This window comes from Remersonia thermophila, chromosome 7 (assembly GCF_042764415.1).
Source record: "Remersonia thermophila strain ATCC 22073 chromosome 7, whole genome shotgun sequence".
Lineage (NCBI taxonomy): Eukaryota > Fungi > Ascomycota > Sordariomycetes > Sordariales > Chaetomiaceae > Remersonia > Remersonia thermophila.
Genome location: NC_092223.1, coordinates 382,978 through 405,097, shown reverse-complemented (window position 1 = coordinate 405,097; position 22,120 = coordinate 382,978). Strand labels below are relative to the sequence as shown.

The 22,120-nt window shown below is 56.2% G+C and overlaps 7 protein-coding genes and 1 non-coding gene across 8 annotated transcripts; 5 read left to right on the top strand and 3 right to left on the bottom strand.

The window, feature by feature from the left end:
• Positions 1-17: 17 nt before the first annotated feature.
• On the bottom strand, positions 18-940 carry VTJ83DRAFT_7100 (uncharacterized protein; the record flags this gene model as incomplete). The annotated part of the gene is made up of 2 exons (XM_071013886.1): positions 18-621; positions 672-940. The coding sequence occupies 2 exons, from the start codon at positions 938-940 to the stop codon at positions 18-20; spliced, it is 873 nt and encodes a 290-aa protein (XP_070863317.1).
• Positions 941-2,656: 1,716 nt separating this feature from the next.
• Positions 2,657-2,759, top strand: VTJ83DRAFT_t169. The gene has a single exon. It is a non-coding gene; the product is annotated as a tRNA-Met (tRNA).
• A 1,181-nt stretch (positions 2,760-3,940) lies between these two features.
• On the top strand, positions 3,941-4,624 carry VTJ83DRAFT_7099 (uncharacterized protein; the record flags this gene model as incomplete). Its single annotated transcript, XM_071013883.1, has 3 exons — positions 3,941-4,135; positions 4,188-4,228; positions 4,294-4,624. 3 exons carry the CDS (start codon positions 3,941-3,943, stop codon positions 4,622-4,624), a joined length of 567 nt encoding a protein of 188 aa, XP_070863316.1.
• Positions 4,625-5,687: 1,063 nt separating this feature from the next.
• Positions 5,688-7,085, top strand: VTJ83DRAFT_7098 (uncharacterized protein; the record flags this gene model as incomplete). The annotated part of the gene is made up of 4 exons (XM_071013882.1): positions 5,688-5,716; positions 5,998-6,010; positions 6,245-6,445; positions 6,639-7,085. 4 exons carry the CDS (start codon positions 5,688-5,690, stop codon positions 7,083-7,085), a joined length of 690 nt encoding a protein of 229 aa, XP_070863315.1.
• An 881-nt stretch (positions 7,086-7,966) lies between these two features.
• On the top strand, positions 7,967-8,887 carry VTJ83DRAFT_7097 (uncharacterized protein; the record flags this gene model as incomplete). Its single annotated transcript, XM_071013881.1, has 1 exon — positions 7,967-8,887. The coding sequence occupies one exon, from the start codon at positions 7,967-7,969 to the stop codon at positions 8,885-8,887; it is 921 nt and encodes a 306-aa protein (XP_070863314.1).
• A 306-nt stretch (positions 8,888-9,193) lies between these two features.
• On the top strand, positions 9,194-11,476 carry VTJ83DRAFT_7096 (uncharacterized protein; the record flags this gene model as incomplete). Its single annotated transcript, XM_071013880.1, has 1 exon — positions 9,194-11,476. One exon carries the CDS (start codon positions 9,194-9,196, stop codon positions 11,474-11,476), a length of 2,283 nt encoding a protein of 760 aa, XP_070863313.1.
• A 5,466-nt stretch (positions 11,477-16,942) lies between these two features.
• VTJ83DRAFT_7095 (uncharacterized protein) lies at positions 16,943-18,398 on the bottom strand (the record flags this gene model as incomplete). The annotated part of the gene is made up of 4 exons (XM_071013879.1): positions 16,943-17,348; positions 17,414-17,979; positions 18,039-18,062; positions 18,126-18,398. 4 exons carry the CDS (start codon positions 18,396-18,398, stop codon positions 16,943-16,945), a joined length of 1,269 nt encoding a protein of 422 aa, XP_070863312.1.
• A 1,912-nt stretch (positions 18,399-20,310) lies between these two features.
• VTJ83DRAFT_7094 (uncharacterized protein) lies at positions 20,311-21,839 on the bottom strand (the record flags this gene model as incomplete). Its single annotated transcript, XM_071013878.1, has 2 exons — positions 20,311-21,335; positions 21,401-21,839. 2 exons carry the CDS (start codon positions 21,837-21,839, stop codon positions 20,311-20,313), a joined length of 1,464 nt encoding a protein of 487 aa, XP_070863311.1.
• Positions 21,840-22,120: the final 281 nt, after the last annotated feature.

Below are 22,120 nucleotides of genomic sequence, written 5' to 3'. Positions count from 1 at the left end.
ATCCGCTGATGCTGCCATCAGCTAGTGCACCATATATACCTGCTACTGCAACACTTCCTCTTACCCTCGTGGTCCAAGCCCCGACGAACAACCTGGCCGAGGCTAACGGACACGGCCACGCAGTAGAACAACAACATGATCACGTAGTTGGGCCATCCGTGGGCCAGACCGGAAAAGCCTGACTTGAATGCATTTTCAAACTCACTGCCGATCTGGTTTCCGGGTCGCTGGAAACATGCGGCGGGCAACAACATGGGGCTATACTGCGAGCTGTACGACGGTATTTCCGTCGGGAACCCCAGGGAACCGGAGCCCTGCTTCGAGAGCAAGGTGCCTGTGATGACGTAGACCAAGGTGGTAACGACGAGGCGGAGGACGCCAATGTAGGGATGCTCCCAGTAGTGGCGGGCGACGGTGACGGCCATCAAGTGGGTGGCACAGGTGACGAGGAGGACGTTGGCGACGATGTTGTAGTGGTAGGCTGAAACGGTGCATGCTTTGGCGTACCGTAGGGTGATCGCATAGGCGCCACCGGTAAAGATTTGCTGGTCGCTACAGGTGATGATGATGGCTTCAAGGATACCACTGACGCTGAGCTGCCAGTTCTTGAGCGACCTTTCCCTGCGCAGAGTGAGCCAAACATCCTTGGTAGCAAAGCTCGGTTTACGTACTCTTGTGTCAGCCGGTTGACCATGCCAAAGATGTTGTTGGAGCACCACCAAAGCATGTCTAGGAAGCCCAAGAAGACCGAAACGCCGGTTACAGCAAAGAAAGCGCCAAGCACGCCGGCTCCGGCAATGTCGGGGTCGCCATTGAACGATCCGAACCTGCTGTCCCCGACCTGATCCGCTGTCTGCCCGTCGGCAGACAGACGGATATCGCACTTGGGCTCCACGCCGTAGCGGTGGATGCAGTTCTCTGCCGAGACGTACGCGCCCATGACTGGTGGTTGCTAGTCAAGACATTCGAGAGGACGAGCCAACAACGAGATTCGGACGGCGCTGGGCGCCACGAAGTCTAAGTATCACTTCGCGGCAGCTCTGCTACCTACCCACCCATCTGCGGGGCAAGTCACTTTGTCAACGCTTTTGCGTCTGGCAGCGGCACAGCGCGATCAGCCGTTCCAAGAGTTTCCCTGACCCAGGCCCTACCACACCATAGGTACTTAAACATTTTTTACACCTGCTCGGAAACACACTGCGGGGCTCGGGGTTACCTCGTAGCTGGACGGGGCCCGAACGCCGCAGGGAGCCATCAAAGCGACCACCTGCATCCGATGCGGTGTTGCACCGGGCTGGTTGCACTCATGCACGATATTCAAACGAGAAGCAAAGCCTGGCGCCAACTGCACAGGCCAGCCTTGCGGCCAGCCAATCCAGGCCTGCCGACCGTTGAGCCTCGAACCAACGAGCCGCACTCGTACATGCGTGATAGGCCCCATGAAACACCACGCCGAGCTCAGCTCGTGGCTGGGGATATCATAGTTTGTCTTGTTTTCAGCTTCTGGATGTTTGATGGGGGCGTAAATGAAACGTAGGAAAAGAGACCAAGTGCGACGAGGGGGCGAAAAGGGCAAGAAGAACAGAGCAAAGTGCGCTGCATACACGAGCACAGGTGCTTTTATGGAGGTGCAGAGGGTGAGAAGACAAGAGGTTAATTACACTGCGCCGACACGATAGGTAATAGGCACTTAGATCAGGGTGCGGCTATCGTAGGCTGTGGCACAGACGGAGGATATGCTAGTAGCATATGCTCCAATGCGTCGACCGGGTCTATCTTCAATCACTAATATAGAACCTACCGGAAAGCCAACGTCCGTCTGCCATCCGCGGCTGCTCTCCACACTTCCAAATGGTGGCGTTCCTGGGGAAGCTCATGCTGCATCACTGTCTCTTTCGCAAACGTCAGGTTGGCAGGTAGATACATTTCTGGTCGCTTCGCCTTCGCTTGCCGAGTTTGCTGTGCCGTCACCATGCGTGATGGTTGGGACGACGTCCTGCACTTCTCACAGCCTCGCCCGCCAAATTGGCCCCAGCCGCGCGCCCTCGATTATTACTTGATGACATCGCGTATGTGTGTGCTGGTGACTCCATCCCGTGTTACACAACTCTAACCCTCAACGCGCATCACGCACAGCTGTGAAATCACCTCGGCAAGCTCGGTAAGCGGGCTAATGAAAAGGTTGCTCGCTTTCGCAAAACTCTCGGTAAAGGCGACTGCCAGGTCACTGTTGCTCAGCCTGCTGCAAGATATCTCTCAGGCCCCGCGCCAACAACGTTTCAGGATCCTCAGGCTGCCCCGCTTGAGACCTCAGCCCGGCGCTTGTTCGCGGGTCACAGCTGGTGAGCGACTTGCGTTGCGGATGGTGTTACGTTACACGGAGAAATGGGGTTCCGGTGACCTTTTTCTGCCTCGCTAAGATGCTTCTGTCGACAGTTTCGCTGCGTGCTACCACAAGAGGGCCTCAGCCGAGCCCGAGTCTTACACTGTATACGGCAGGTCGCTGCCTGTTTTCGAGGAAAGGTTGATGTTTCGTTGGTGGGTCTGACGATGTGATTCCGGCGGCGAATAGCGTTCGGTACCAACCCCGCCTTCACCCGCATCGTACTCCACTCTTCCCGTTTGAAATGGCAACCAAATGCGACATGCAAATCAAGGGAGCTTGGCTCAGTCGGAAGAGCGCAGGTCTCATACGCTTGTATGACTCAGTTGAACGCTGAGATATCCTGAGGTCGTGAGTTCGAGCCTCACAGTTCCCATATCTTTTGCGACTTTTTGCTGCCTTGAAACCCGATATGGTTCCCTTTTTTTACTGCTTGTACGGCGAGCAAACATTGCGGAACAAATCAAGAACCGAAGCAGAGCAAACAAATTGTCGACTCATAGGGCCATGATCCAACACCAGGCAAGGCAGGTCTTCCGCCGTAGGGTTTCGGTTGTCCGTCAGTCGTGTTGGTGGAGTTTTACATAGCCTTCAAGGGACTAGAAGAAATGAAAGAGCAACTCTTGAGCGACTGCACAATGTTTCATAGAGGTTTGTATATACGACACGTAGTGGTCTCCGCGTAGTTCCAAACACCTACTGTGTACTGCGTAGTACACTCGAGGCTGGATGATGTTATTTTTAGGCATAGTTGAGCTGACGGTTGTGGCTTGTGGGTTACCGGGATCGGAAGTACCCGCTAGGCTGGGCCTGGAACCGCGATGCCCACAGGGACCCCGCTTACCCACTTTCCGCGCCTGGTAAGTGGCCGGGATCTGTTCGTATCGGTCTCGACCATAGCCACGACTCTGAGTTCAAGTGAAAGACTTAGTATTCGGATCTGCGCACGCTTGGGGCTGAGCGTTGGTCCATTTTCGGCCATTGACGTCTACAGCCCTTCTTGCAACGTGAGCGTTGTAGGGCCTGCCAAGGTGGCCTTTCAAAGGCCTGGCCCGGTACGGGGGAGCGAAGCGCTGGTGCCGTCGTTGGACGTCCGTACTCCTCCAGTCAACCGTCAAATAATACCGAACCCATCCGAGATTCAGAGATTCACGAGACTGGACATGGACAATAGTACATGAGACGTATGCGGCTGAAGGCACCGGGGACGCCAGGACTGGATTCCGGGCTGGCTCAACTGACCACCAATATTTTGAACGCCTCAAGAGATTCCATGAGCGAGAACCTGCAAATCAACCGTGCGGATCTCGTTCCTGACGCAGCCGCCCAGATCCGTAGACCTGCTGGCCCCTGGGACATGCGTCGCCCAAAGGCTAATGAAGGGCAGTGTTGTCCCGCAGCGCGGTGTCTATTGTTTTTAAAGGTCTAACCAAGCCAGCCTCGAACTGCTTTCCTCTGGTCTTATTTTTGTATGCATAGTCGCATCTGTCCAACCGCCACTCTGACGCCCAGAATCTTCTCCATTGAAAGGAAGAAAAAGAAAAACAGTGCTCCAACATGGATGAAGCTTCCCAACGACTTGGCACACCGGCAGCTGTCTACAATGCCCATGGCCAGTATGTCCAAGCTACACCTGTCTGGATGATGGTCGTCCGCGCGGTCCAGGTGTTCTTCAGCATAGTCATCCTCATCATGGCCGCGGTGGTTCTTACCGGCGACCCGCTCCCTAGCCCCGGGTTTTCCGTAGCATGTGTAAGTCGCTGCCGTCGAGAGCGCCCATGCCTTCGCGACAGCTCGGTCGCAGGCTCTCATGGGCGGTGTCGCTGGTGTAAGCGCAATAGAGTGGTATGCCTATTCTGTTCGTACCATCTCCAGCCTGAAAGGTTACGCTAACGGATGACACCCCCCAGGCTTGCCACCCTCACGACGCTCATCTTCCACTGCCACACCTTCCGCCTCTGGCGATCCGAGCACAAGAAGACCATGCCGATCGGCGACAACGCAGCATACGGCATGGGTCCCACTTCCCAGCCGGTCCAGCAGCCGCTTGTATATGCCCCATACGCCGACCCACAGCAACAGTATGCTCCAGTCCGTGCCGTCTTCTCGGTACAGTCTCAGCCCGAACGTCATGTGTACAGTGCCTACCTGGACCCGAACCAGTATCACCAACAGCCGGAATATGGCGCAGTTGTCACGCAGGAGCCACAGGGGTACCCTTACGATCCGCCTCGCGAGTGAGGGATTACGTCTCCCGTTCTCGTTTACATTCGGATCAAAGATGAAGCCTGCTGTTCCGATATCTGGTTTTGATCGTGGACTGAGCCAGGTTTCTAGTGCGGCATAGGTCGGTACCTGCTTTTGTTACCGCAGTCTCCTACCTCGGTGAAAGACACCTTGGACGACCGTCATCTTCTCGAGGAAGCACGACCCCGCACCCCTTGCTCCTATTCTATTCCTTGAATTTACAATGTCCGACAGCCGTTCGGTCTCTGAATATGGTCAAGGAAGCGAATGTTGGTGGGTTCGAGGTGTAGGTACAGTATTGGGTCAGCAGAGTAATTGGAAACGTGTGGGTGGAAGGGGGCTACGGCTGTTGGGGGTAAACGGAAAGCATAGGCAGGCTGCTGGTGGAGAAGAGGTGTGTATCCTCCATGTCCGTTTCATTCCTCGAGGGCATAAGGCCTTTGAGGAGGTCGGACCGTGTATTATAATGAGCGGGTCTGTCAAACTCGTGGAGTATTGTTCAAATTGACAAGGATCCACGACTACATGTAAGGGTGGAATCATTGAAGATGTTGATGGCTTGAAAGACAAATTAAACGAAACCAATAGATGGGATTGAAGGTGTTATGCTTTCGATTGTATTTGCGTAGGTGCTTGGCAAAGGAGGGTAGGATTTACGCAAAGTATCAGGAGACGATTTACCATGGCATAGAAGATGGCTCCGTGTTGGTGGTGCAACTAGAACGACGTATTGAACAGATCAAGACGGAAAAAAAGGAGCCTGAAGTCTCCCTGCGATTTTACACTGGCTAAAGCTGTGCACTCCTATCCGCTGTCTTTTTAATGATCAAGCGCTGAACAGCCCTTATTCCACATCCATGCGGTCACCCGCGGCCAGGGGCTTTGAACATTTCCAAACCACATCTAACGACAAGTAGCGGAGGATGTCTTGATTGTTGTTCAATGCGTCTATATTACTCTTTATTTTTCTAATGCCATGCTTTTGTTTCACTTTAACCCAGTGTTAATAACTATTGAAGGGCTCTCATGAAGTGACGCATATCACAGGAAGAAAGCGATGTTGCTACGAACTTTACGATCTCAAACGTACGTTCGGCCAATTTCTCAGAACGCTCCAGTCCCTTAGAACGGTATTCTATTCCAGTTGGAGCAGACAAACAGACAAACAAGAGGGAAGCCAGCGCGGGTCCCGATCCGATCGCATCGTCAGGGACGGCCAATAACACTCAAATCGGCCCCTTTGCCTGGGCCAGCCAGGTTTCTCGTTTTCTTCTTCCTCTAAACTTCGTCCCTCAATTGCCGTTTCGACTTTTCTTCTTCCACCACGTGCCAGCGATTCTTGTGCCCTTCGTCACTCTCTGTTGCAGCAACCTCATCAAGGTAAGCATCTTCCTTTTTTTTTTTTTTTTCCTTGGATGATGGACCTCATGAGAGGTGCGGATGAGACATCTAGACTTTTGAGTCCTCTTCAGCATCGCTTTCCATCATGACCTAAATCCCGCGATCTCGATGTTCGAGCCCCTCCGCAAGCCACTCGCAGCCATTCCCCGGAAATCTGATCGCCGTCTGCTCTGTACCTCTGTGATCCATCATGCTGACGTTGCCGCGACGCAGAACACAACAAAGTTGACCGTCATGAGTCTTGCCATGCTCATCGCCATGCTTTGGCTGGCAGCGGTGGCCCTAGCGCAGGGCGTCACAGACAAGATCGCGCCGCCTGGCAACCACCCCATCGGTTGTGAGGGCTTCAAGCCATACAAGTTCATGATCACTACTGTCCCGGCCCACATGGCCAAGCGCGCCCTTTCTATTCAGGTATGTGCGACTGTCAGCGTTCGGATGGCCCGGAGTCCTGGCGTCGGATTGGTGGTGGCGGGCTACTCGGGCAGTTTGAGCGATTGCCCTCAAGTCATCTTCCTTTGCTCGGCGCAGCCGAGGCACACGTCAAGCCAATGTGGCCTACTTTCACCATGAACCAGAATGGGACTTATTGTTGACGACACGATAGAAGCGTGACACTTGCGCAGGCAATGGCAACCTGGTGCTTAACCTTACCGATGGAGTGTTGACCGATGCTCTGGACCGGAAAGGCTACATCTCGATGAGTTACCAGTTCCAGTTCGACAATCCGCCCCAGTCTGGCGCCCTTTTCACGGCTGGCTTCACGGCATGCCCCAACGACACTCTTGCCCTTGGCCCCACGACCGTCTTTTGGCAGTGCGCCTCGGGTACCTTCTGGAACCTGTATGATCGCTGGTCGGCGCCCCAGTGCGAGCCCGTTCACATCGTCATTCTGCCTTGCGATGATTTGGATGAGATGCCGACGTCGACCAAGACTACTGTCCCCGTCGACACAGTCGTGAGGACCGAAGCGGCTACCACCACGGTGAATGTTTGCCAGATCGATGACGGTACGTTGCTACAACGGCCCTTCCTGAGGAATGCAGACAGGTGACCTGACCTCTCTTTTGCCGCAGGCCAAGTGCAAGCCCATACAACACCGTGCCCCGGGATTTCGACCGCGAACCTGCCGCCCGCGTCCCAAATTTCCGATGGCCAAGTTCAAATCACGACCGTGCCAAGCAGCCCGGTGGGCAGCCTGCCGCCGGCTTCCCAACTCTCGGATGGTCAAGGTCACACCACGACGAATACGGGTGGAGATCCTGTAGCTAGCCCTCCACCCGTGTCGGAGCAGTCAGACGGTCAGGTGATCATTACAGCCAGCCCAAGCACGCCGAAACCATCAGCTCTGTCGCCTAGTGATGCTGTGCCAACGACGACTGCCGCCGGTCCCGCGGTGGTTCCAACGGAGGCTCCGGCTTCCGAGGCCGTTGGGTTGGTTCAATGGTTGCTCGGATTCCAGGTGGGCGTGACCGTCATGGTGGCATTTGCATGGGGCATTGGGATTTAGTCTGCCAGAAATTGCTGTGCAAGAGTCAAGCAGGGTGCTTGTGGATACTTGTGATGATGTAGTGGCTGCAAGGGGGACTGCAGCTCTCAACTACGACTAACAGCGGTAGACGTCGAGAAGGAAAGAAAATTGACTGATGATAGGATGCTGCGGACATGTTGGACCATGTCCCTTTTGTGACCTCTTTTGATTGCAATGTCGTGTGGTCTGTGCACCTTTGATATGGCCCGTGCGTGTCAAGTGGAGCCGTCTTGGTGCATACTTACCTGGACTCTGAGCTCATGGCAGGTTCCGTCGCGGAGATTCGAGTTTCTTCCGTTTGGTTATCCATTCCATTCCATTTCGCCAACATCCTTCTCAGCTCAGCATCACCATCCACTACGACAACCTCCGAAACCGACGTGTCCATTGTCCATCAACCAATCATGTCCGAATACTGGAAATCAACGCCAAAATACTGGTGTAAGCACTGCGGCGTCTACGTCCGCGACACCAAACTCGAACGAACCAACCACGAGGCCACCGCGAAACACCAGAATGCGGTCAAGCGCTCGCTCCGGGATATCCACAAAGCCGCCGATCAGAAAGAACGCGAAAAGGAACGAGCGCGGCAGGAGGTTGAGCGGTTGAATGGCGTCGTCTCGGGCAGTCGTGGCGGTGCCGCGAGCTCGGCAAGCGCCTCCCGGCCAGCTGTCAAGCCGGCCGGGGGAGCTTACGGCGCGGCACCCCAGCAGGTCTCAGAGGCAGAGCGGCAAAGGCAGCTGGAACAGCTTGCCGAGCTTGGCGTCAACATCCCGACCGAGCTCAGAGGAAGTATGGCCATGGCTGGCGAGTGGACCGTCACATCGACACGCATCATCCAAGTCCCCGAGGAGGGCGCCGAGGGTGGCTCTGACGAGAAAGGCGAGGCCAGTTCCGAGGCACGTGCCGTTGGTGTCAAGAGAGAGCGCGAGCGCACGGAGGAGGAAAAGGAGCAAGAAGAGGCAATCAACGGCCTGTTCAAGAGGCCACGGAAGTGGGGCATCGATTCGAAGACGATGCCGGAGGAGGAGGATGCCGAACTTGAGGCCCTGCTCAGCGGGCCGCTGGTCAAGACAAAGAAGGAGGAGAGCGAGCCGCCAAAGGTCAAGAGCGAGGATGCGGTAGAAGCACCGCTTCAAGGTGACGCGGCGGAGTCGGCGAAGCAGGAAGCGGACCCCCCCATCAAACAGGAGCCAGACGAGGGAGAAGGCGGGGATGCGTCGCAGGCGATCGCTAGCACCGCGAAGGCACCCGCAGACTCCCCAGCCGATGTGCCAGCCGTCGTGTTCAAGAAGAGGAAACCCAAGAACATACGGCAAAAGTAACTGGCTTTTGCCTATGCTATCGCCGGCTTTCCATCTCGATCCTTTCACGAGAGTCTCAGTCCCTCGTCCTGCGCGTAGCAAGGCGCAGATGATGGAAGTCCTACGCGCCCTACCCTACGCGTTCCTCGTTCCCAGGCAGCATCCGTCCGCGCCGTAATATCACGTGTTAAGCCCTGGCGGAGGCTTGGCGCAGGACGTGCGAGTCGGGTCCAGTCCTACGTGGCTGCCTGCAGGCTGTAAATAAATGCCAGAGAGGGACAATCGAGCCGGGTCCAGGCGTCGACGCTTGCTCTTATCGACAGCTCCATGGCGCCTAGCATCGTCGAATACCCTCGGGTCGAATGGTTGCGCCGGTACGTGAGCCAGAAGAAGGAAGAATACAAGCACCTCCATCAACAATGGCTTGCCGGCGCCTCCAAATGCCAATACGCCCCGGGCGCCTGGCCCCCTGGCAAGTGCTTGCTGACAAGCTTGCCGATGGACCTATTTCTCCTAGTTTGTGACCGTTTGTACCAAGCCGATCTCTTGCATCTGGCCATCGCCAGCCGCCGCCTTTGCCATGCGATCCTTTCGCTGCTCTACACCAGAGATGTCGCCAGCTTCGACTGCCTCTCGGTCCGCTGGGCCTGCACCTTGGGAGTCGTCACGACCCTGGAGCGGGCCCTGCAGCATGGCGCATCGCCTGGCCATGTGTTTCACCCGGAATCCGACTGGGGATGCCGCTGGACCATACGCTCGGTTCTCGGCGGAGCGTGGCGCAGGACCTTGTTCATGGAAACGCCCCTCAACACGGCCATCGTTACGGGCGAACCCGAGATTGTACGGCTGCTCCTCGCTCGTGGTGTCAGCGCCGACGGATTAGGTCGCCCGGCCTTCCTTCCGTACAGCCAAACAGTCCACGACACCGTTCGTCCAATCCACTTTGCCATAGGATCCGCGGATTCGCCGCCTTTGCCTGGTCCCCAGCCAGGTAACCCCAAGATCGTGCGCTATCTGCTCGAGGCCGGGGCGGACCCCAACACCGATTTGAGGACTCTCGGGTTCCCGTTTGGCGATCATTCCAAGGAACCACGAGCCTTCACGCCGCTCATCATGGCCTTGCACCCGGCGGTCCCGCTCGAGACCGTCAGAATCCTCTTGGACCACGGAGCGGACCCAACCCGGGTGGGCTGGGTGAGACGCATCATGCCCGATTCCACCGAGTTCGCTTCGGTCGGTGCTCTCCTCTCCGCTGCTACACAGAGTCGCGCTCCACTGGACATGGACAAGCTGGAACTGCTGCTTGCGTACGGCGCGGTTCGCGAAGTCACATACGCTTGTGCGCGCGGTGGCTCCCGCTTCGCGGTGCCCGTGCTTTACCGGTTTTGGGGATTTCCTAGCATCGCCGACGTTCTCCAGCGCTTCATCGCCCACGGAGCGGATCTCACCGCATGGGCAAAGACCGTCATGCCACCTATCTTGTCCGTCATTTGGTGGGCCCAGACGTCCTTCATGGAGTCCCGCCACAAGCCTGCGGAGGAAAGGACTTCTGCCGCCCAAAGCATCATCCAAAGGGCGCGCGAACTGATCACTCTCATGGCCGAAGCCACCCAAGTTGACACCACCGCCGACGAACCCGTCCAAAGGTCCTCCATTATCGATGATGCGGCATCGCACGGGGACTTGCGATTTGACCCGTACAGAGGGCAAACTCCGCTGCAGTACGTGTGCGGGTATGCAGGATTCGACGAGGCCGAGTCTCTGATGCCCATCCTCCTGCGGTACGGAGCCGACATCAATGCTCGTGACGCCAAAGGGCGCTCGCCACTCCACCACGCCGCTGCGTTCGGCCAGGCGGATAAAGTGCGAGAGCTTGTCCTCTTCCAGGGAGGACCTCAGGCTTCGGGCCTCGTGGTTGACGCCCGGGACTCCAGAGGCTGGACGCCCCTGCACTACGCTTGCATGTTCAGCGTGTGGGAAACGGATTTCCCCGGCGCCGTGGCCGCCGCTCGCCTTTTGATCGATCGTGGCGCCGACGCTCGCGCCGTCACCCCCAGCGGCTGGACGCCGCTCTCGCTCGCTGTGTATGCCGGAAACCCACAGCTGGTGTACCTGCTTCTTGTCCGCGGCGCCGCCCAGGCCTCCGATCTCTACCGCGCGCACCCATCCACCGCGGACCCAGCTGTCGTGGGAGTTGGGCGGCTCACGTTTCTTACCCCTCATTGCCGCCGGCTTTCCCGATACCATGAGCTTGGGGAGGAAATTACGGCCCGTCGCCAACAGGTCGCCATGGTACTTGAGAGGCACACGGGCTACGATATCCCGTTTCGACCAATCCTCCCGGTGGAGGTGCCGCACGGGGAGGACTACGGCGAATCGGTGACTCTGTTGGGGGGTTTGCGAATCTACGAGGTTGACATGACCTTCTCTGGTGCCATTGCCCGGCTTGAAGAGACAGATATCTCGTCGGAGGATGTCGACCTATTGGCGGATGATATTTTGGACACGCTCTACAACCGGGATGGCTCACATGTCGATATCTTGTTTGTTGAGGTTGACCGGCCGAAGCCGTTCCCCATCTCCTGGGCCGGACGGCCTTCGCCACATTGACGCCGTTAATGTGCCAAAGAGAGTTATTTCCATAGAACCCATCATTACACTGCCTCATAAGTCCCTCACATTCGGAAGCCAATGTTCTCTTCAAGGCATGTTATGATACCGTTCCTTTGGTCTACACAGTATGTGGACGTCACAGCGGGGAACAGCGAGCCTGGTGACAGAATGTCAATGGAGTGAAGGCTATTCGGCGAGCAATCACCCAATTCTTCCATCTCTCAATTGAACCGGCTGTACCTTTTCAGCTCTAATTAGATCACCAAGCAATGCCTCGAAGCGGATACTCCTCTGGCCTCCCAGAGCCAAACACCTGTTCCGCCTGTCAACGAACTTGGCGCTTGAACCCCTTCACTTCTTACCACTCCTTGAGCCCTTCACTTCTTACCACTCCTTGAGAAGAATCAAATCTTTGTAATTTACCACCCACCGACTGCAAACCAGTACTAATGGAAAAACGAAATCTCTTCGCGAGCCAAACTCCCCTTCCCGTCGCTGCAAGTGTTTCTTCATCGATCAACCCCCTGACTGCGCCGTTGACTTCCTACCAGATGTGCCTCCCACCCTTCCCATACCTCCCATACCCGTTATCCTGGCCATACTCCTCATCATCGTCATCGCTCTTGTCATGATCGCCATCCTGCGGGTCACCGCCCACCGGGATCGGATCCCCAAAGATCTTCTCCGTGCGAACCATGCCAACCATCGCGCCACGCTGCCGCACCTGTTGCGGGTTGCCGCCGGGCGTGCTGCTCACATCGGGATCACGGCTGACCGGATCGATAATAGGAACCTACCATGAGCACTTCTTCTCCAAGGTAACAATTAAAGGCATTAACCGAGCTGCTCCATAGGTACCTGGGGAGGGAGGGCGCTCCCCTGTGCTCCATGGCTCTCGTGACCCTCATATCAAGAGGAGCGCTTTTCGGACCGTATACAAAACGCTTCCCGGACCGTATCACGTGACATGTCCCATACATATCCCTAACCCTTGTAATCGCACTTGCTCTAGAAGACATCGATCAATACAACAACGAAATCGCTGAAACATCCATTTTGTAACCAATCTTCCACCCGTACAACAGAACGAAATCTATCAAATGGCTTAAATTTATATATATACAACTGCTAGACAGGGTGACCAAGTCTAGGGCTACCAATGGGAGGATTCGTGCCAGGGGTGTCAGCTAGGCGCAGGCGAGGTGGTGATTGCTGATATGGGAGGCGACGCCTGAGGCGCTTCGCGGGTTAGGGTTTTGTATGGACCACGTCGCCGGGTTCGCTGCAAATCGCAGTCTCTCAATTTTATTGCGCTTTTGAGCGATTCAGCGCCTGCGAGATTGATTGATTTGATTGATTTTGACTGTGATGCTTGTGAAGTTGATGGATTGATGGCTGCGAGCGCAAGTGCGATTGCAAGGGTTAGGGATATGTATGGGAAATGTCACGTGATACGGTCCGGGAAGCGTTTTGTATACGGTCCGAAAAGAGCTCCTCCATATCAAATAGCCCTCATCACCGAGGTCCCTCGGCTCGCTCGCACCGTAGAGACCCAAGGGTTTGGCAAATATTTAGACGCACCACAATCACTTCATCTACCTGACTTAAGCTACGCCGATCCATCTACCTCGGGACAAGAGTAAAACCATCGCATCTCCAATAGAAGGCATCCTACGAACCCTATCTCGATCACCGGGCGGATTCACACATAACAAACAACCCCCCAGGTCTCCAAGCCACTCCCAACAACTCGCAGGCCCGCAGCAATCCTCCACTCCGCGGCACAACAAGTATTCTGCCTATCGCCGGGTGTTCCGGCTCGTTGCGCAGCGTATCACGGGCTAGGCCAGCTGCGCTAGCTTGGGCTTCGGCGTACCCGTGTCCGGGTTAGAAGGCCGGGGATCCGACGCACAGCAGGATCTTTTGACGTAGGTCAGCGTGCCGCTGTCTGCCCTGGGGACAAGGGCATCGACGTAGCTTCCCGAGGTGGCCGGCCTGGACTCGGTGTTGGTCGTGTGGTTGGTCGTGGTGCTCGACGAGGTGGTGTCGACGTTCCACGTCTCGTCGGTGAAGCGCCCTTGGGACTGTACAGGCGTCAAAGAGAAGCTATTCATCGGGAACGAAAGGGAGGTCGGGGTAGCATTGCGCAGGCAAGGAGCAATGAATCATTAGACGTACCACGCATGTACTGCAGGCGCTGCCGTAAACATAGGTCCAGCTGTTGCAGTTGTGGGAATAAAAATACTTGCACCGGTACTTGTGAAAGCCGCCGCTTCCGGACATTCTGACGCTTGACTTGCAGTAATCTGCCGAGGGTGTTTGGTGGAAGGCTCCAGGTGCTTGTTGACACCTGCTGGTCTCGGGATCTCGTAGTCGGTTTCGTCCAAGGGTGGCGGCGTTCCAGAGAGGGCGATATACGGATGTGGTGCAGAACGAGAGCAGCCCTGGCGGGGAGGGTCTGAGTGGTGCTATATACTAGATGCGTCAGGGAGGAGTGTGTTGGCATCTTCTGGAAATCTTGGATGAGCTGCCATCGCCATTTTGATGAGTGTTTGGATACTTAGATACTGTGTACCCGTCTTTTGAAGTCCTTTGTTGCCACGTCTACGGACACATGGTGCTGGGTTGTCAATTGAGGGCAGTCAAGCATCCTGGGCGCTTGCTAGAGTATCCATGCGTGTTTTAGGCTTGGACGTTGGCACATCTTTGTAACACCCAATCCTCTATCTGGACTTCGTATGTCGTCGCCTAACGACCTAGATCTGTGTCAATTCATGACTGTTCAACCGCTCATATAGGTGCGATATGCTAGGATCGATTGTCCCACATATCATCACTATGATGGAGGCTAACAGCGAGGTGGTGTATCGTAAACAAGCGTTTGTCCACGACCCTCAGAAAGTTTGCGTGCCACGATTGACGCGCAGTGTTTGGGCAAGATATCCCCTGAAAACTGTTCATAATCGTCAAGTGTTGGCTCTTCAACACTGTTATAGCCAGTATTGTTACTGTAATTGTCGGTACAAAAAGCCAGTCAGTAGGGAGTTGTGACTATGTTCGTTATATTGTCCACTAAGTTATACGAACATCCAGGATTCCGGTGCATAGTTCGCACTGCCTCCCGCACAAACATGCCATTGCAAGCAATCTCGGGGGGTCTTACCGCGGTCCCTCTAAATTGGGACAACCTGTAACAACCTCGAAGAAGGGAACCCAGCCCGCTGCCCACGGGTTATTATCATCTACTCTCGTACGATAGGGGGACCGAGGAACATGGTACGTTTTTAACGCTGTCGCACTAACCGCCAATCTACTTCCTCACCCCTCAGCGTCTGCGCAGCAGCATCCGACCGGAACCAAAGTCCGAACTAACATCGTGCTCCCAGGGTGTAACCGCAGGCCCGAACCTCGCCACAGCCCTGACCCACACCTTATCAACAGTCCTCAGGACGCATCTGGATCGAAGGCGTCGGCGGCCCCTACGAAGCCTTCCGTGCCGACAACTCCCACCGGGAGGGCACATCACGCGCTTCCATCGACGAAGCCGAACGCCCCTTTGTCCTTGCGGATGCCAAGTGTCCTGCTGCCAAAGTCTTTGCGGGGGGCTACCGCCAAGGCACGGATGTCGTCGCCAATAAGCCTGAGCGAGCTTCGTGGGGTGGTAGGAATGAACCGGCGACGGAAGCCGGGGAACGGGCGCGGGGGGTGGTTGTGTTCAGGTATAAGAGAATTCTTTGCTGTGATATGATCAACCCCTTGACGACAGTGGTGCTTGATAACCATGAAGCGTATATGGGACACCTGGGTCGGTCACCAACTGTCTCTCTTTTTACCTACGACTTCCGTAATCTACAAACGTGCTCCCACCCTGATTCCTCCAAGAGATTCTTCACGTGCCGGCGGCCCTATCTACTCATAGCTCTTGTTCGCCGCCATCGCCTCCCTCTCCTCCTTCTTCCTCAAATACGCCTCTTCCTCCTGCTGAATCTCCTTGTCTATGACGGCGCCATGGGACGGTCTTCTGCCGTGCTGGGTTGCCTGTCACGATACGGTGATAACCGTTAGCACTTTTGTGGAAGGTCAAAGGTCAGGTGTCAAAGGGGCCGGAGCAGACACGGATGGAGATCACGAACAATCCATGTCGGGTCGTTCTTTGCGTGTTCCTCTCTTTCGCGCTCGACCTATGGAAAAGGAATACGTTAGCCGTGCGCACTCGAGACTTGAGATCCCTCAATGTGAATGATCAACACGCAGTTATGCGGGGGACATCGCAGAACCTTGATGCGATAGCACCGTTGGGTAGCAACCGCACAAGCATGAATAGGATGGAGGAGTGACACACCTGCTCCAAGTATAACTTATCCAGCTTCCTCACCTGGTCCTCTACGGTGATCAGAAAGCAGCAGTCAGCATTTATATCGCCGCCAAGATAACTCCTCTCAGGACAGCCCATCGTTCAAGACACAATCGAATGAGCAGGACAAGGCGTACTCGGCATGTAGCCCATGATATTCTTCCCCGATTGCCTCGACTGTTCCTCGACATCGGCCTGCGAGTAAGTGCGCTGATTTCCCGACTCGTAGATGCTGCGCATGCCGACGCTCGACTGGCCCTGGCTGGACATGTTGGAGGATTTATGATGGTGGTGAGCGTGGGTCTTCTCCATGATTCGTTGGCTATTCGTCTCTTCTGAGCCGTATGGATCTCGGGGTGGATGGTGAGGTATAGTCAACCCTTGGCGAATGGTTTAAGCGAAACGGATGAATTGTAATGATATGGACCTGCCCCTTTGCTCCAGGCCGGCTGTTCTTATGTCATGGACTGTGGTGTGCGGCGGTGGCGGTTTGGGAGGATCTGATGCAGTCAGACAACGGCCTCTTCAGAATCGTGCCGCCCCGCAGCAAAGAGCAAGCAACGACGTCACTCTGCGCATCCTCATATGTCATACCAAACTTTCTAGCTGGGATGCGAGCCATCAACCATGAATCGGTAGGGCATCTCCCTGCTAGCTAATGGTCCTCTGTTTGTAGGCACGTGTCGACGCGAGGTAACGCGTCCGAGTCGCGCAAGGGTGCCTTGACTACCAAGGAGTCAAGGCCAACTACTCATCTATACGTACCAAGGTACAAAAAGACTTTGGTCCCTGCCAGTGCTCAAGACGGGGCAATGAAAGCATTACGACCATTTTCACGCGGAGGAACAGACCCAACATGCAGGAATCCGTTTAGCGACACGACATGAGCATACACACATCATCACATCAGGGACCAGCTGATGCTGGGTGAAGAGTCATCTCATTGCATGTCCTGTGTACTGTATCCCCGGGTCCTGTTCTGAAGGGGTGACCGATGTAGTCCCTCCTTGAGGCCCATGTGACGCAAAAGGCAAATGAAAGCAAGTCTGAGCGCGCAGAGGCGCATGGAGGGAGCGGATTCCTTCACCTCCACAGAGATTCTGGGCCACCTACTTGGCGTCCATCATGGAGAGGAACCACTTCTCGTGGCCGCGAGGATCCTGGGCACGAAGCCACTCAGCAGACTTGGTGACGGTCTGCTCCTGGAGAGCACGGTACTCGTCACGATCGGTCATGATCTTGTTGACGGTCTCGACCCAGGGCGCGATATTCTGATCAGGAATGACATAGTCACCGTTGGCCTCGCGCTCACCCGTCACGGCGTTGACCGGGATGATGTACGGGATGTGCATCTTAGCCTCAGGAAGACCGCCGGCGTTGGACGCAACCACAGGAATGCCACGCAGCTGGGCCTCGGTGACGACGATGCCCCAAGCCTCGTACCAGAGAGAAGGGGCGATGAGGAGCTTGATGCGGTCCCAGATCTCGTTCGTGTCCTTGGTGGTCGGCTCGATCCTGTTGGTGGTGGGCGAGGATTAGCATCTCGCGAACCCTTCTTCTCGTCGAGTCATTGAACCCACTGGATATTGGGAATGTCCTCGAGCTGAGCCAGGTGATCACGGCGAGAGCCCCAGCTCTTCCAGACGACAAACTTGATGTGGGGGAGGTTGCGGGCCAGCCCAATCAGGATGGAGAGGCCCTTCTGAGCGCAGGGGTTGACCATTCCCACCTCGATCTTGTCGATGTTGTTGCGAACGGGTGGGAGGACGGCCATGCCGCTCGCGTCCTTGTCAAGGTAGGTAGCAATGGGATGGATGAGGAAGGTGGTCTCCAGCTGGCCGTAGGTCAAGGCGTACTTCTGGATCGCCTTGGAAACAGACCAGATGCCATCCAGGTCACGCAGCAGCGCATCCTCAACGGCAGGGGACATGCAATGGCCGTCGACGCCGGCAGCAAAAGGTCCAAAGGGAAGCTGCTCGGCCGTGTGGATGATGTTGATGCGCTTGAACGTCGCACGCTGAGGGTGGGTGGCCGTGAGCTTCATCGTGATGGGATCATTGAACACGACATGAGTGGGCTGGAACTCGGTGATGTGGTCCGAGAAGAGCTTCACCAGGCTCTGCATGCGCTGGCTCAATTCATTGCGCTGGGGAGGCTCTCGTGTTACCTTGGTGGTCCGCAGGCGAACAAGACAGAACCGCTTACCTCCAGATAGACCCGGGTGTCCTCCTAGAACTGACGGGTCGGGTAGGCGACGTTGAAGCCGGTGCGCGAGATGACAATGTTGCGGACCTTGTACTCATCGGTGAAGCACTTGACGAACAGTTCGTGGACTATACCCCTGAGGTCAACAGCGACCATCGATGACTCGGCGAGGTCCGGGTTGATGCCCTTGTCTTCGGCCTTCTTCACGTGGAGCTCGATCTCCTGCTCGTGGCCGTAACAGATTTGAGCAGTCTCGTAGCCATGAGCTGCCAGAGAGCGCAGCACGTTGGCATTGGCCTTGAAGCCACCCGAGGAGGGGTTCAGGCCCTGGGCGGTCTGGACCAACAGAACGCGAAGCATGTTGGTGGTGGGTAAGTATCACCAAGGGAGAAGTGATCGGGGCGGACGGAAGGAGGGAGAGTGTGTGAAAGGATGGTGAGGGGTGGTGAGATGGTGTTCCTGTGATCGGTTTCTGTAGTCGCTAGAGGTTGGGCTCTGGGGTTGAACCAGATCAATGAGAGGAGAGTCAGTAAAGACGGGAATTCTTCACCTTGTTCCTCGTGCCGCGATCGTGAGCCGACGACGATAACGACGCCGAGCTTGGTGCCGAGGACAGAGTAACCGGGTTGTGAGAAGTAATTGTTGACAGGGGATCGTTGAGGTGAGATTGCGAGTAGAAACAAAAGCGGTTGAACGATGACTATCGCAGATGGAGGGCGTTGTGGGAGAAGGGAATGGTGGTGAGAAAGAAGAGAGGAAGAGAAAGAGGAAGAAGGAAGAAGCTGGAGAATTTCTGGGGGAGGGGGAGGAGGTTTTTGTGGGCGTGCCTGGTAGGGCAAGCTTCAAGTCACGAAGGTTGACGCGCCTGTAGACTGCTCTGTGTCTGTGGCCCGATATTTGGGACGAATACAAGAAGGAATGGCCGGAGAAGAAGGCTGCTGTGGGCTGAGAGGTGGTCAAGAGACCTCCCACGTGGTGTAGGGATGGAGTTATTCCGATGACCACGTGGTTGGGGCCGAGTTAATCCGGTTTAGCAGCTCTTCCGCATGCTAGGAGAGGGAGTTGATCCGCTCTGGACCGTTGTTACCCTCTTGTGGTTTGTGTTCCAGATGCGTTGCTGTTAACTCACGTGGTGTTACCCGTTCGGGTTCAACGACGTCCCTCCTGCTCCGACGGCCGTGGTGGGGAAACGAATTCAGGGGCTGGACAGCTCTGGCGTCGGGCGTTGATGAGGGCTGGGAGAAAAAGGGGCATCGAAGGGGTATAGGAATAATAGTTGTGTTGTTGTCCCTCTTCTCCCGCTACTCAGGGTCTCATAGCCCGCCCATGCTGCCACCTTGTCAACGTTGGGTTAGAAGGGCTCTGGCTTGTCCCCCGGATGTAGGATCCGGACTGTCGGGTCTTTGACTTTGGATGTTGACATCGGATAGTCGACATCGGAACCATGATGCCGTATGGTTAGCATAGGATCGTAAACACCGGTCCGCTGACATCGGATCGCTGTTGATATGTGATGAGATGTATCCAAGCCCTATGCTCAGGATGCTCCACCTATCACCGTGTTGGATCCCGATGCGAGGTCCTTTGATGTTGTACCCTAGGTTCATGTGCTATGTCCACATTAGCAAACGCCTATCGCTGGAAGCAGGTTGGATTACTTGCTGTAGCGTAGTATATAGATTTATCGTGTTGGTTCAAAATGCGTAGAATTCTCGTGACTCCTTATCATGTCAGTTTCACGATGGACACCTTGTTTTGCCGTTCTTTGCCCGACAAACAGATCTATAGCAATGGGGACGATGGCCAAGGGGGAACATCAGGTTCGACATCCTCCACGGAGATCAATGCAGGGCGGGAGGAAAGGCAACGTGACCCGTTGCAGTCGAGTTCGATGGGCAGGAACAGGGAATGCATAGTACGTCGGTGATAGGAGGAGCATCGGGGATATGGTGTTGGAACATGCATGGTATAACCTGGGGACTCAAAGCTTTGGCAGGGGATGCGGTAGACAAAACCAACAGCCAATGTCTTCTTTAACTTGCATGCATTATTGATCCAAGTGCATAGGCAACTGAAACTCATTGCCCGGGAGGCACTGTCCGTGGATATTTCACCAAATGCCCCATTATCCTACGCCAGAAGTGTGAACCAAGAAGCAAAAAGAACGCGCCATCATAGCCAGAACCCTGCCCGTATTTATCCCAAGCTGACAATGCCGCAAATTGCATATCATAAGCAAACAACAAGCATAAGACACCGGGCTTGCGTCGCATTAGAGCGCGAGGACGAGATTCGCGGCAACAACCGCTGCCGCGACGCCCAGGCTCACCTGCACACCCTTGCCGGCCACGTTTCCAACATCTGACCCCAACGGCAGCGTCCCGCTCGAGGTGGGGTCCGCCGCGGGTCCAGGGCCATTATCAAACGTCGGGACGGCCCCCGTGAACGTCATTGTGGGCAAATTCGTCCTCGTGGCATCGAGCCGACTGCTTGCTGCGGTCCCCGTCGGGGTGGGCAGCTCCGTGCAATCGCCTGTCCTGCTCGGGACGGCATCCTTGCCCGACCCGATGGCGACCAAATTCTCCCCGCAGTTGGCCCCCTGCGCAATGTGAAGGTTCTTTTGGTCCTGGTCGAACACAACGTACGCTGCGCGGAGGAAGGTGGCGCCAAGGACGGGCTCACGCTCCTCTGCCACGGCGCCGAGGAGGCAGTACCGTCCGGCCTGCCAGATGAAGTCGTTGAGGGCGACGCGGATGACCTTGTCGCCAAAGTAGAAGTCGATGGTCCCATTCAAGTTGGTCGCGCTGCAGGGCAGGTAGTAAAAGCCCGTATCGGGTTCGTAGGCACCGCCTTCGAACGAGTTGGCGAGGGCCTCGAAGATGCGGGTCGGCAGGTAGGATAAGGTGGCGCCCGAGTCGAGGAAAACGGGGGTTTGGAGCTCTTCCGACTTGAGCACGGTGCCGTCGGGCAGGGTGAGGCCGACGGCGTTCATGTGGACGTAGTAGCGGCTACCGCCGCGCGGGGACTGGCTCTGGGGCAGGATGGGGAGCTTGGCGAACGAGCCAATGTACTTGCCCGTGTCGATGCCGCCAAAGATGATGGCGCCGTTGGGGTTGTCAACGCCGCGCAGGTCGAGGCTGAAGGCGCGGCTCTTGATCAGCCCTTGGCTGACCATGCTGTCGAGAACGTAGGGGTACTCGTTGACACCACTGAGGGGCGGGGACACGCCGAGGATTCCCAAGGGGATCCTTTCGGACTGGACATTGACGCCGATGACCTGATCCTTGATGGTGGCGGCTGGGGAGGGAGGGTTAGCGCTCGCAAGGCAAGAAGCCGCGGCGGGAGGTGCAGGCTGGACCTACATCCTATTTTGAGGGTGTCGCTGTACCAATCGATCTCGGCTTGCCCGCTGCCGTAGAGGAGGAGGCCGCTCGCGCGGAGATTGCGCAAGGAGGAGCTCTTGGACAGGTCAAAGCGGGGATATCGCATGCACTCTTCGACGACACGAGAGGTCTCGCATGTGGGATTGAACCACGTGTTGGGGGAGCCCGTGTCGAGGATAAGGTACTGGGTTTGCGGTGGGGTTCCGACGGCCACCTCGACGGCGTAGCGGGTGCCGTTACGCTGGTTGATCACGTCAAGGACGTTCTGGCGGCTCCGCAGCTTCGGGAGCGGCTCGAGATCGGGGATGGCCCGGACCGCGGCCCGGACAATGCCATCGCCGCGGGCCACCAAGGCGGTGGCTCCGGGCGCCAGGGCCAAGGATAGGAGGGACGCGCTGGCGAGGACTGGCAACAACATGTTGTCGTGGGGCCGATCCTTTCGGCTTCGTCCGGAGCGAAACCGGTCAGGATGGACAGGAATTAAAATAAAGATTCAGGAGGCGAGCAAGAAGAACATAAGAGGGGGGGGTTGGGTTGGGATGACATGGTGCAAACCAAAGACAAGTTGCAGGGTTTAAAGGAGGCATCAGCTCAGGAACTGGAACCCGGGGGGCCGGGGGGGGGGGGGGGGGGGGTGGGTTGTCATGGTTACAGCACTCGACAGCCTGGTGTCCCTCTCTGCGGCGGCGGCGTTGCATT